Source organism: Hippopotamus amphibius, chromosome 11 (genome assembly GCF_030028045.1).
Source record: "Hippopotamus amphibius kiboko isolate mHipAmp2 chromosome 11, mHipAmp2.hap2, whole genome shotgun sequence".
Classification (NCBI taxonomy): Eukaryota; Metazoa; Chordata; class Mammalia; order Artiodactyla; family Hippopotamidae; genus Hippopotamus; species Hippopotamus amphibius.
Window position 1 is genome coordinate 45,119,136 of NC_080196.1, and position 13,114 is coordinate 45,132,249.

General features: G+C 39.3%; 1 protein-coding gene across 3 annotated transcripts in view; it reads right to left on the reverse strand.

Moving 5' to 3' along the window:
* Positions 1 to 13,114, reverse strand: part of HMGCLL1 (3-hydroxymethyl-3-methylglutaryl-CoA lyase like 1) — a 140,126-nt gene that overhangs the window by 88,046 nt on the left and 38,966 nt on the right. For all 3 annotated transcript variants that reach the window (XM_057699393.1, XM_057699392.1, XM_057699391.1), the window contains exons 2-3: positions 6,902 to 6,982; positions 6,569 to 6,676 (exon numbers count right to left, since the gene is read on the reverse strand). In XM_057699393.1, the coding sequence (XP_057555376.1) occupies positions 6,569 to 6,676; positions 6,902 to 6,982 (189 nt within the window). The remainder of the gene's footprint in view (positions 1 to 6,568; positions 6,677 to 6,901; positions 6,983 to 13,114) is intronic.

Below are 13,114 nucleotides of genomic sequence, written 5' to 3' on the forward strand. Positions count from 1 at the left end.
GTGGGTGTGCGTGTGTATGTGTATCTAAAAATTAGGAAAAAATACTTTCGTTTTAAAATATTAACTGGAATCATAATTGTTTATAAAATATCAACAAAACATGTCTTTTAAAACCATAATTGATTTAAAAATAATTAGTATGTGTTTCACTTTCAGGCTTCAATGTACAAGGATCACAAATTCTTAAAAACAAGTGCTGCTTGGCATACTTAAAACTGATGATCGAAACAGTTCACATCTAATCTTAACACTCTAAACTTTAAACCTGGTTTTCCCTAATGGCTGCGATTCTTCCCATGAGAGTCATCACTGTGGCACACAGGAAATACTTTAGTTCCTTGGAGTCTGGTCCACAGGATAGACTCTGCTTCTCTTAAAGGGGATTGCATGTAAATGGCTTAGTCAGGAGTCATATCAATGAAATCAGTTTATAGTAAAATAAGATTGACAAGCTAATCAGAATAATGCAGAAAATGCTATTAAAAAGTTAAAATCAAGTCTTTCTGTGCCAAACTGTATCTCTATTCAGCTTTTATGCAATTATACATTATATGCAAGACCTTTCAAACTGTCACTGCATACTGATAATTCAGGGCCCAATTCTAATATAATTTTAATCAGATACAAAAATGGAATTTTCACATGATCAAAATGCCTTTGAAAGTTTCTTTCATTGGTAAATTTAGAGAACATTTGATAATATAATTGCATAAAAAGGGAGATAAAATATTTTATTTGAACATTTTTGGTACCTTTCATAAATCTAAGAACCAAAAAAACCAATTTGTTAGTCAAAATGTGGTTGATCAGATTAAGCAATTAGAAAAGGAGTGCAAGCTGAGCATAGTAAATCTTTGAACAGAATCCTAGTTTTTGGCCTCGAGGGGAAATCATAGTTTTTTTCCCCTTGGGGGGAAATCATAGTTTTTTCCCCCTCAAGGGGAAAAATAGTCTAAAAAGAATATTGAATTATATCTTCACTGTGAAAAAAATAAGAAACTCTAACCAATAGAATGGTGACATTATTGCTCTTCATTATAAATAAAGCTTTGATTTTTGCTTTGTACACAAGTGAAATTACATCTTGGGTCAAGAATAAGTTACTGTTGAATGCCAAGTAATATGTACAATGCTAGCAACTCATTTTTTTTTTCCATTTTTTGTTGCAAAGTATAACCTTAAACAAGTCCAAAAAGAAAAAAAAAAGTAGTGCCTACAATCTTAATAAAAAGAAAAATCCATTTTCATATTTCCAGGTTCTTTTCTGAGAGAGACAGAGTTGTTTTTAAAAATCTGTGAATATCCGCTAGGCAATGTGCACGTCCTCTGCGATAGCAGCAATGACGTAACTCTAGGATGGAACAACTTTAAAATATTGCATTTCAGGTTAATTACTCAAATACCAACCTGAATCCCATGTGAGGCAACACAGTTGGATATAAGGAGTGGATAGGAGTCAGGTAACCATTAGCATCCCCGACAGTGCTAAAATATCTTTTTTTTTTTTTTTGGAATTTGGGGGTTTCACAATGCAGAACCAGCTTTTCTATCAGCTTTATTTATTCTTTAATTATCAGTAAGAAAAAGCACATGCATAACTAGATTAATTACTAGATCATTTTAAAAGACCTAAGTGTCACAGATTAGAAAAATGGCTGCAATGATATCCCCCCACCCATGTGCTCCCCTTCAATGCCCCTCCCCAGTCAAGAAGTGGCCTGGGTCCCCTCCCTTTGAAACTGGGCCGCTTTGTAACTACATCAACTAAATACAGTATGGAAAAGCGATGCTAGAAAATTTATAAGGCTTGGCTATAAAGGGCATACCACGTTAGCTTGCCTCTTGGAACACTCACCTTTGCAACTCTAAATCACCATGTGATAGATGTAAGGCCGCCATTCTGGGAGGAAACCCAAACTAGCCTATCTGGGTGAAAGGACTCCTGTGACCCCACGAAATGCGAACTACAGTCTTGTAAATTTCACCAGGATCCTCTCTAGGCCAATGGCAGAGTCCAGTTCCTCTGGGATACAGCAGATGAGACTCGCAGAAGATGAAATCACCTGGCCAGGACACTGTGCCTTACAAGAAAAAGACTTTGGGGGCTCTCCCCAAAAGTGCTCTGCACAAGCTCTCCCACTTTCTCTCTCCCTCCCTCGATCTCACACACACACACACACACACACAACATCTCTGCCAAATTACCCCCTTACTTGCCTTCTCTCCAGACACCCATCCCCCTCAAAAAGAGCAGAGCAAGGAAAAGAAGCCAGGGGACGCTCAGGAGCAGAAGGTACAACCTCCTGCATCTCATCCACGTAAATCTAAATCTTAAACTTCAATCCAGTAAATGTGTTTTCATTTCCAATAAAGCATTAATTGTGTCACCCACTAAAAGGAGGGCAGGGAAAAGTTTACACACTCCTTCCTGCTTACATTGTGCTTCGGCAATATTTTTAAGTGTTAGACGGATTTGTAAACAATTTTTATAGCCTTTTATGTATACTTCTTTCTACTTTTACAGAGAAAATTTATTTCTGCCCCTTGCTGACGTGTCAAGACTTGAGACCCACCCATTCCAACAGTTAAAAGTTAATGAAACGGGGAGCAAATATTTATAACTGAGACCCTGCATACGGCAGACATAAACATACAATGTCTTGTACTTTTCATGTATTCTTATTTTTAAATAAATGATAATCACTTTAATCACTCATGTGAATGAACATGTTTAAAACCAAATGGTTACATTAAAGATAATGGAAAACTGTAGTTCACTTTCAAAAATTATTGTATTTATAATGATTTAAATAACTCATTACTGAAAGTCACATTCCAAAGCTGCAGTAAACCCATCAAGTTTTATAAACACATTTCTTTCTACTCTTACTGCTGTCCGCTCCATTGAAGTGAGGGGGCTATGTGGACTCATTTCAAATGTCCTTAGATTATATGTGACTCTAAGGAAACCTTTTTTTCCAGATAAGTTGTAAAGAACATGTATTTTGTAATGGCAGGTATTTTATCATCTCTGGCCATTTAGATTATAGGTGTGGGATCCTGTTTTATGTGGCCCCCTGCTACTGTGGAACTTTTCTTTCAGCTGCTTTAGTTAGAAAAGCTGCTGCCAAACAAAACAGTAGGAGGGAAGCTGTAAAAACGCTTTAAAATGCTAAAAAAAGAAATAAGTGAGCAAGCAGCAATCTAAACATAAACCAGAAGACTCTTCCCATGACCCATGTTTAAGGGAAAGAAACAGACGAAGATGCAGAGGATGAATAGAAAACCAATTTCGAGCCACGCTCATGATCTTTAGAAGGATAGGAAATTATTTGGAAAATTACATGTAAGCTGGTGCATTAAAACCGTTCTGTCACAAATCTTAGACATTATTTTGAGTTAGACGAGCCTGCTGTCATGACATTTTCTCAAAAAATCAGAGGTTATAGAAACTGGAAAAGAATATCTATATGTATAACTGAACCACTTTGCTGTACACCTGAAAACAATACGACATGGTAAATCAACTATACTTCAGTAAAAAATTAATTTTTTTAAATGAGAGGTTATAATACAAAAATTCAAATTACCATTATGAGTTAGTTCTGTTGATTTAAGGCCTTTTTTGTTAGCATCAGAATAATGAAAGCGGCAGAGTTACAAGATGAGATAACCTCCAACTACAACAATAGAAAAGACTTGCTCAGGCAAGCTCAGTGAAATCTAGAATCCAAACACCGCTACAGAAAATCAAATGGCAAAACTGGGACGGTCTCAAGATTGCCCTTCAAAAAACCCTTGATGTGCTATGTAATAAGTGACCGGTATAACCTTGGAAGTTCAATTTGATATATTATCTTTGATCCAGGTACACTGCTCTTTTACAGATATGTAATTTATTTAAAACACTCCTTTTTTTTTTCTTTTTGGTTTAGAATGTATATAACCAGATGAACATTAAAATTGAAATAGATCACATGTTCTTTAGTATTTGAAGGATGAGTACCTTTAATTATTCAGGCTGGGTCCCGAGCCAATATTTAAACTAAACACATACTTCAATCTTTAAGAAAAAGGCTATTTATCCCAGAGAAGGCAACGGACTTGCATGGAACCTGGAGTAAGTCAGTCGTCTGTCGGTCAGGCATTCGCTCAGCTAACACTGTTGAGCCTGGTTGGAGCCAGGTGCCCTGGACTCTGGGAATGCACAGACAGGGCTTTATTGCCTTAAATGCTCCCAGGCTGCAGGCTTCATTGCTGGGATTCCCAAGGTTCAAGGAGGTTAAGCCACTTACTCCAGCTCTGGACAGAGTGTGGACAGAATACAGAACAGAGGTACCTCTGCCACAGCTGTCCTCACGAGCTGTATGGGGAATTCCCTCATTTATTCGATAATACTCTGAGCCTAGGCTGAGTTCATTACATCTCAATAGGTTAAGTCCTGAATTCACCTCAGGACCAAGCCCAGAATGAATCATATTATTTTATGGTCCCATCATATGTATCTACTTCCTGTGAGGCCAGAAGGCATTTTCCTCTTACTGCTCACAGAGGGACAGCTTTCCCTTTGTTTTGTCCCTTTTTTCTTTTAAGTAGCTGTGCAAGGAGAAGAGTGGCCCTCTGCAAGGGGCTCTAGCCTCATCCTTCTAAACGTCCCCGGGTGTGTCCTAGATCAGACTGAAGAAAAACCCATCAATTTCCGGTATTGCAGAATAAGACCCTTTCCTGAGCATCACTGTCATCAAAAGGCATATTTTGTAGGCAGCTTTACAAAACCACTGGGAAATAAAAGCATCTTGAAGAGGACTAGGAAAATATAAAATCTGAAATATAACCTCGCCGGGTCATCATTAATGTTACCTCCTCCTTCCTAAACCTTCCTCTAAAAATTATACCAGCGTATCCAGTTTCTCTCCAACAATAATCAAATATGTGGAAAGAGCACTAACTAAATCAAATAAAGAGGCAATGTCATGAAGACTTAAAGGTGATAAAGGGTCTCACATGACAGCTACTAAAATAATAATAGCTCACATTTTACAAAATGACAAGTCAAGGAAATATGTCTAATCTCATCAAGTTGTTTGTGTCTTCCTAAGGAAAATATCTGTGGCCTTCGTAACACAAGACTGAATACATGATCGAAAAGTAAGAATCACTTGTCCATGCCAAAGAATTGAGTCATGTGTTATTATGGTTTCAGGCTTACAGATTCATTACTCATTTCACAATATTTACTGAGCACCTACTTACTGCACCAAGCAGTGGGGATACAAGTGATGAACAAGAGAGAACAAGAGAGACATGGTCACTGCCTCTGTAACTCTCGTCGTTTAGGAAGCAGACCATCGGACAACATTTATAAAAATATATATATAGGATTATAAATAGTGGCAACCGGGATGAAGAAAAGTGATAGTTGGTTTTGAGAAGAAATCAAAGTAATCCTGACATTTTAATACTGACTCTATGAAAAGTGATGTATTACTAATACTATTAATTATTTTGTGGTTTCTGTTGTTCCCAACACCTTGTAATTAAAAAGGCTTTAATGTTTTGAGCCTTTTTACACCATCTTGTTACAACTGTAAAGCAGTACAGAAACTGAGATGTACATAAATGAATATCGATAAAGTGCTATATAGATACAGAGGCAGGAGGTAAATAGGAACAAGAGGCAGTTTGGTTTGGCAGGAGCTTCTACAAAAGGCAGTAGGAGGTAAGTGAAGGAGAACTGTAGAGGAAACCAAGGGAATCAGATGAAAAAGTAATTAGTGAAGTTAAGTGCTGGGGAGAGACTGAGAGATCCAAGGAATGAGAACAGGGTCCAAGGAATCCAGAGATCCAGGGAATGAGAATTGGATTGGGAAGGGAGAAGGGGTCACTGTTCACTAATTATTAATCATGTTTCAAAGATCAGAGCCAAGTCTCAGAAGTGATGATTACTACCATATGCCAGACAACTCTGGATAAGGTTCTATCTTCTTCAAGAGAAGATTCTGCATGACTCCCTTCACCTTGTCTTTGATGAACATGTATATTTTCATCAATATATATGAATATATATAACCCTCTAGCAAATATAAGCATTAAAAAAAAATAGTGCATATCTACATTTCTCACTGCTTAAAATGGGATTATATGGGGAAGGTATCAGGCCACACTCAGCATCACTTTCTTCTAACAGACAAAAAAGTTAAATCACCTGGAGATATTCAGATCACTCATAAAGTCAGCAAAATGGTAAGTGAAGGGCAGGACCTTAAATTGCTGTTAAGAGTCTCATCCTCTACTCACTATACTGGACCATACACTCTTGTAGGTTAAGGATGGAGTTCCAAATAACTTTTTAACAATTAAGTCCAAATAACTTTTTAGGACTTAATTGACATATTTAATTAAAGAGGTTTTTCTTTAATCATATCTTAGTGCATGGGCTAAGCATTACTAATTTGCTATGCTCTTACAAACTATAGCAGGTTAATATCACAATGTGTAACACACTCTTCAACTAAATCTTGGCAACGTTGAATTAAGAATCTGGTTAAGGGATAATGGATTTACATACCTGTGGTATCCATCTAGAAGACACAAAGCTTGTCACTTCTATTACAGGCAAGCCAGTTTGAGAAAGTTGATTGATAAATTCAATTTTTATATCTGTAGGAACTATAACCTAAGAAAACATTAAAAATCATAAGTAATTTTTAAAAGGTCTATCGAAGCATAAATAGAAAATTAATTCCTAACTGCAAGCAAATACTATTTAAGATTTATAAATTCAAGTAGCCACTAAAAACAAACACAATCATCTAATATATGAAATCCGTATGTCTTTAGACTCAATAAATATTTAAATTTAGCACTTTAATAAAACTGTATAAAATTAATATCAATCTACCTTTTCATTCTGCAATCCATCCCTAGGTCCAACTTCTACTATTTTAACATATTCAGGGAGTCCAGATAACTGGGATGTTTCCTGAAATGGAATATACAAGGTAAGAAAAAGAGATAAATGTTAGATCATCAAACTTGCTTATTTGAAAAGTCAACAATTTCGCATTGTTGAATTAAGTTCTCACCCTGGAAAGTTAAGAAAGGTAAGACATCGATATAATGATATATCCAAATACTAAGTTTATGTTATTAGCAACATGAAGTCATTTTTTTTTCAACCCAGTGATATTCAGTCTAATTATGATTAAAATCCAAAAGATGAATTTCGAAGATAAAACTGCAGAGAAGGGGGCTTAGGATCTAAAGAGCCAATCTATTGAGTATGTGTGATGATAAATGTACCATTGTTAGAGCTCATCAAAAAATGAGATCTTTGTATTCACAGACTTTTACCAGGCACAGTCATCCAGATGCCACACTCCATACCCTGAACCTCTCAAGTGTGAATTCAGCTTGCTGGCTTGTGCTGGAGCACAAGATGTGTTGTTTATTTCCTGTCTGTGTCACACAGCACAACACAGCTTCCTAAAGGACAGACTCCCCTAGGAGGACCTAACCCTTGATATACCCCTCTGTCCATAAACTGAGTATTTTGGTCACGTGATATTTAGAAGGCTACTAGTTTGAAACAGGAAAAATAGAAACAGACCTTCTCAACTTCATATTGCAGTTAAAAATCAGAAGTAGGCTACACCTTTCCAGACTGGACAGACATAACCTCCTGGTATCTCTGAGCCCAGTTAAGTGTGGGTAATTGATCATCAAGGTCTTTGAATGGATAGCTGATGGAACCAACCCAGGTCAGCATGACCTGTACTTCAAAGTCATTTTTTTGTGTTGCCTTTCACAAAGGATGATGAATCTGGGCTGACCAATTTGTATTGTCTCGCTCTGTCCTTGTAACAATCATGGGCATACACTGATGAAGTGGCTATTTTGGATGCAGGACCCAGTTTGTTTCCATCACACAGAACAATGCTCCCTGCCCTTCTAGGGTCCACAGCTGCTATCTGGTTTTATTAGCATTCTGTGCTAACTCAGCAAAGCAACCCAGATGGTCCCCGTTACAATGTTTATATACCACCCTCCACAATTTCCATGAAATCAGGCAATTCAATAAGCAAAAATTAACCAAGAAGGAAAAGAATTCTCATTTCTGCATCTCCTGAGCAAGTTGTGATGCATGAAGTTGGGAGGGTGGAGGCTTGAGTGAGGACACGTGGGGTCCCTCAGCTTTAGGTTCAGTTTGGGATGACTGTCATGAAATCATGCCTTATGTACAGGGTGGCCATAATTTCAACCAGGCAAGAAAGGAGAGGGATGGCATGGGAAGGCAGAGTAAATATGAGAAGCTCACTCCTCTTTCTTATTACCTCCAGTCTTAAAACTGCAGGAATGAAAAAACAAAAACAAAACTAGACAGTCTTAAGCCATGTGGTCTCATTATTGCTGATTGTTTCCTGAAACTTATTTTCAACAGCAATTAGCTTGGAGCATAAATGGATGAAGAATACTTTTTTATTAAACAGCAGTGTTTAACCCCCAAAAGGAACACAGTGTTTTTTCAAGGTAATAACAATATGCTGAGTACAATTAAAGAGCTTGAGACATCGCTGTTGTAGCTGGCAGAAGTAACAAACAATCTGAAGAAATTATAGCCATTTGTAGCCATTTAAGTCAAAGCAGAATACCTGCTCACTTGATATTATTTTACATTTCATTTTGAATCTAACACTACCATTTTGTCTTCTAGGCATGGGTCTGTATTCCCTATATCTGAATACCTGAGAAATCAGAAGAAAGTTATAATATGATTCAGTAAGTTCAAAGAGTAACCAGTTTCACTTTAAACAGCATATAAGTAAGTAAGTAAGTAAATAAATAAATAAATAAATAAATAAATAAATAAAGTTAATGCATACTAGTTGAGTATATGTGATATGAGAGCCCTATCTTGGTATTTTCGGTCTCTTTCTGGGCATTACTATTTCTGTATTGACTTTTCTAAGCAACTGCAGCTTTACATAAATAATGCAAGGCCTACTGAGCAAATCCACCTAAATGTTGCACAAGCACATAGAATTCAACGATGCAAAACTGATCTCATGATTTCCCTGCCTCAATCCTCTCCTCAGATATTCTCCCACCAACTACCATCTGATACCACCTCTCTTACCATTTATATCTAATTGGTACCTAATTGGCACGTTTATTACTGGTTCTATTTTGGCATATACCCAACACCCAGCACTTAGCCTGTGCTTAATAATTGCTTGTTGATTGTATCACTAAATCTCTTTTGTCACTGGCTTTATTTAAATTGTCATCTTTTACACTCAGTCTATTGCTACAGCTTCCTAAGTATTCTCCCTAATCTTGTTTTTCCATGATTAAAATGCTTCAGAATCTACCAGTCACTTTTGGAGAGATCTATCAACCTCAGGTAAAAGATGATTCAGGACTAGCCTCTCACCTTCTACCACACTCTACTTCCTGCATCCCGTGATTTTAGCTATGCTAAAGTCAGGTCCTGCTCGCTTTCACAACTATAGACATGAAGTTACTGTTGGTTGGAAATAGCTTCTATCTGTGCGGAAAACTTTCCACCAAAACCATTTCTCTTCTTCACAGAGACGGCACTGGACCTCATTGCTCCCCTAAGAGTTATGTTTGAACAAGTTCCAGTTGATGGAACATGAAGGTAGATGCCATGTACCACTTTTAGGACTGGCCCATGAAAATATCCCATGCACATGCCTCCATGCTCTGTCCCCTCCAGACAGCTTGATGCAGATGAGTATGGCAGACTTGGAAGCTGATAAAAAAATAAAAATTGAAGTAACCCCCACCAGAATCACTGCTCGAATAAGAATTCCATGCCTATAATAAGCAATTATTTTGTCCCTTGTAGAGACAAAAATGAATGTTAACTCTTTTACACCATTGAGAGTAGAGGTATATCTTTTATTGCTCTTAATTGTGAAAAATGATGAATGGTCTGAAATTTTACCCTACTTGCAAGCTAACAAGTGAGCCCACCTGGATAGCACAAGACTCCTGGGTCAGAGAAGAAAAAAAAGGCCTGTCACTCAGAGCAACAGCAGTAGCTAAATGATCAGGATTTGTGCTGGTTCCCCAAGCCCCAACTCCCAGGAATAAAAGAAAACCACATACTGCTTACATAGGCAACAGGTTGCATTACAGTAAAGGAACCCCAAGCACAGGGAGCTTGAACCTTTGCTAATGGGCAGTACACATATCTCCCTTGGTGACAGAGGTAGACATTGTGTTTATGATACTTGACCATGAGTATGCCTGCCTTTGGTCTCAGAGAAAGACACTGCCCATTGGCACCAGAAGGAGACACTAGTTCTATCTTTCAAAACTGTTTTGCATAAAAAAATCCTTGAAAAGAGAGTCAGGAACAAATATAATTGTGTCTCTGCTTGCAAGAAATACAGAAATTCAAGAAACTCATGGAGAATTATTTCCCAATAATATCCACTCTTTTTATATCATCCTGGTTTAGGGCAAATTTTCCCATTAGTAAACCACTCCATTGGCCCCTCTGATTAACGAACACAGGCTGGAACCAAATCTGTTGATTTTATCTGAGAAAGCATTTAATTAAGGCTACTCTCAACAGATCTTCAAGGAGCAGGAGAAGGTCAGCGTGCAATACTAACTTCAGCCATGCCCCTCCTCCCCACGGTCCTGGACCCATCCAGCGGAACGAACCCTATATGATAGTGGCCTCTGCATCAGAAGCTTAGCATTGTTTACTCCATGCCTATTTTATGATGGTGGATGTGTTACCGTGTTCAGTGCTATGATTTATCCAGGCAGCAATGGTAACAATACAGGTGATGGAGGCTTGATCCACAGTGTGATTCCAACGTGCCTCATCAGAGTATGGGCCTCAGATGATCCATTAGCAGCCATAATTTATTGCCACAATTCATAGCCTTCCCCCAAAGCTGTCTTAAATATCTCAGTCTACATTTTTCCGAATGGCAGACAAATAAGCTAGGACAATGACCACGACCCAAGAGTCAATAAAAACATGGGAACAGCTTCAACTTCTGTTGGGCAAGTAGAGCGATCACATCCCTTTTCAGTTCTGCACGGCAGCTGGGGAGGTTTTACAACTGCAGGAGCGCAGTGGTCATCATCAGATTTCAGTTCAGCCAGAGCATCATCCAACCAGGCTAAGAAAAGCACCGTGAAGAGAAGGGCCCCCGCTGAGCCAGTAGCTTTGTTCCAGGCAGTGGAACGGACAACAGAGGGCAAGGACTACTTTTCGTGTGTAAAGCTGAGATTGCACTGGGGACAGGCCGACCACTTGCTCGAATATACCATTTCCATTTGATTAGTGAGGTCTGCTGAAAATGTCCAACCTTGTTAGTCACTGACTCCAAGTTGACCCCCCAAAATGGAAATATGGGCCAGAGGGTCACAAACGGCCTTCCTGACTCAGGTATCCAGTTTCAAAAAGAGCTCCAAGGCAAGCCAACAGCAGTAAGGGGTCCACAGCCCCTCAAAGTGCCACAGGGTGGAGGCTGCCTGTCTTTGCCAGAAGCTCGAATTTGCTCCAAGTCACAGAGACTTGGAGCTCAAAGAGCTCAGAAGGATTTGGGGACCTCCAAAGGTATGTTCACTTCACTACATGCAGCTCTTCCTATTGAATGATCCCCTCTGGCACTTATGGGACTTCACCTTTTACCATACATTCAGATGTGGAAGCAACAAGAGGAGAGTGCATTGGTCCCGAAGGCCCCACCCACAAGGCTGCTTCAGGTCCCCTTTCCCACTGGGAACACACTGCCCAACCCCATCAATTGAATCAGGACTCCCACCCCCATGGGACTGATAGGCGACCTGGATGCCTTTACCAGACAGAACCAGGAAGGTCAGAGTCCCTGCTGTCCCCTACCGTTCCCCAGCACACTCAGATGGATGATCTCCATGCACCAATAATCATCTTTTTCTTTAAACAGCTGAAGGAGGAAGGTTGGGAAAGATGAGGGGACACAGAAGGGAGTGATCAGCACAACTGCTGCTCACTGGCGCAATCCAATGAACTTGCAATATCGTTGGTCCACACAAAGCCCTGTATCAGAGAGCAAAAATCGTCATTCTTGACACCATCTATTTTAACCTTGGAAACCCCTGGTCTTAGCATCCATAGCTGTGTTGGTTTCTAGCAGGACCACCGGTTTGTTCCCTCTGGCTGACAAGGGCTAAACTTGCACATGCTCCATTGTCAAGATTCCATCTCTTAAGTCTTCCCCCAGTTACAATACAAGGGCTAAGGGAGGCTTGCAAGGTAGAAAGGCTGACTCTAAAACTTCTCTACAATTCTTTGGGTCCTTTCTTATTCTCCAGGGGGTTGCTTTTCAGCACTTTATACATATTCTGGGCAGCAGGACCCCATATACTAGTCAATGACTCATCTATGTCTCCTCACATAGGAGTTTGTCCATCCCAGTGAAATCTCCCCAAAGTTTCTGTATAGCAGCCAGGACTCACATCATCCCTTTTTCTGCCATCTCTAGTTGTATTAAGTAATTGAGGATGGGCTGCTGGATGGGCTAAGAAGGTCCAGCTACTGCCATTCCTTGTTAGCAAGTATTAATTACCCCATGCTCTCATCACCCAACTCAACCAATCAAAAATTTTATGATTCACCTGGCTTTTTCCCATAACGTTGGCCAAATGTCTTCCTTCTACACTCTCAGTAACTATTGACGGGCAGAGAGAAAAGAACGTACAGACCACCCAGGACTCATCTTAGTGCTAGTTTTTACCATGGATGGACCTGAAGCTGACCAGCAGAGATCTCCAAGGAAGTCCCCCATCTGTGAGAAGAGTTAGCACAACCAGGGTACCACTCCACCTTTGAACCTACTTCCCTGAAACCAGACAGCCACCATCTTCCCAATTCCTCATCTTTAACAGACAATAAAGCAGAGGACCATTTATTGAGCAGTTGACTCTAAAATCTGGTCAACATGTTTGTTACCAATTCCCACGGACTTCCCTCAGATCCCTTTAACCACCTGAAAAGCCCTCATTCTTCCTTTTTTCAGGAAGTTGTCTTTCTCAGCATCCTATCTTCATCAACAAAACTGTCAAACCTGCAAAGGGCTGAGAT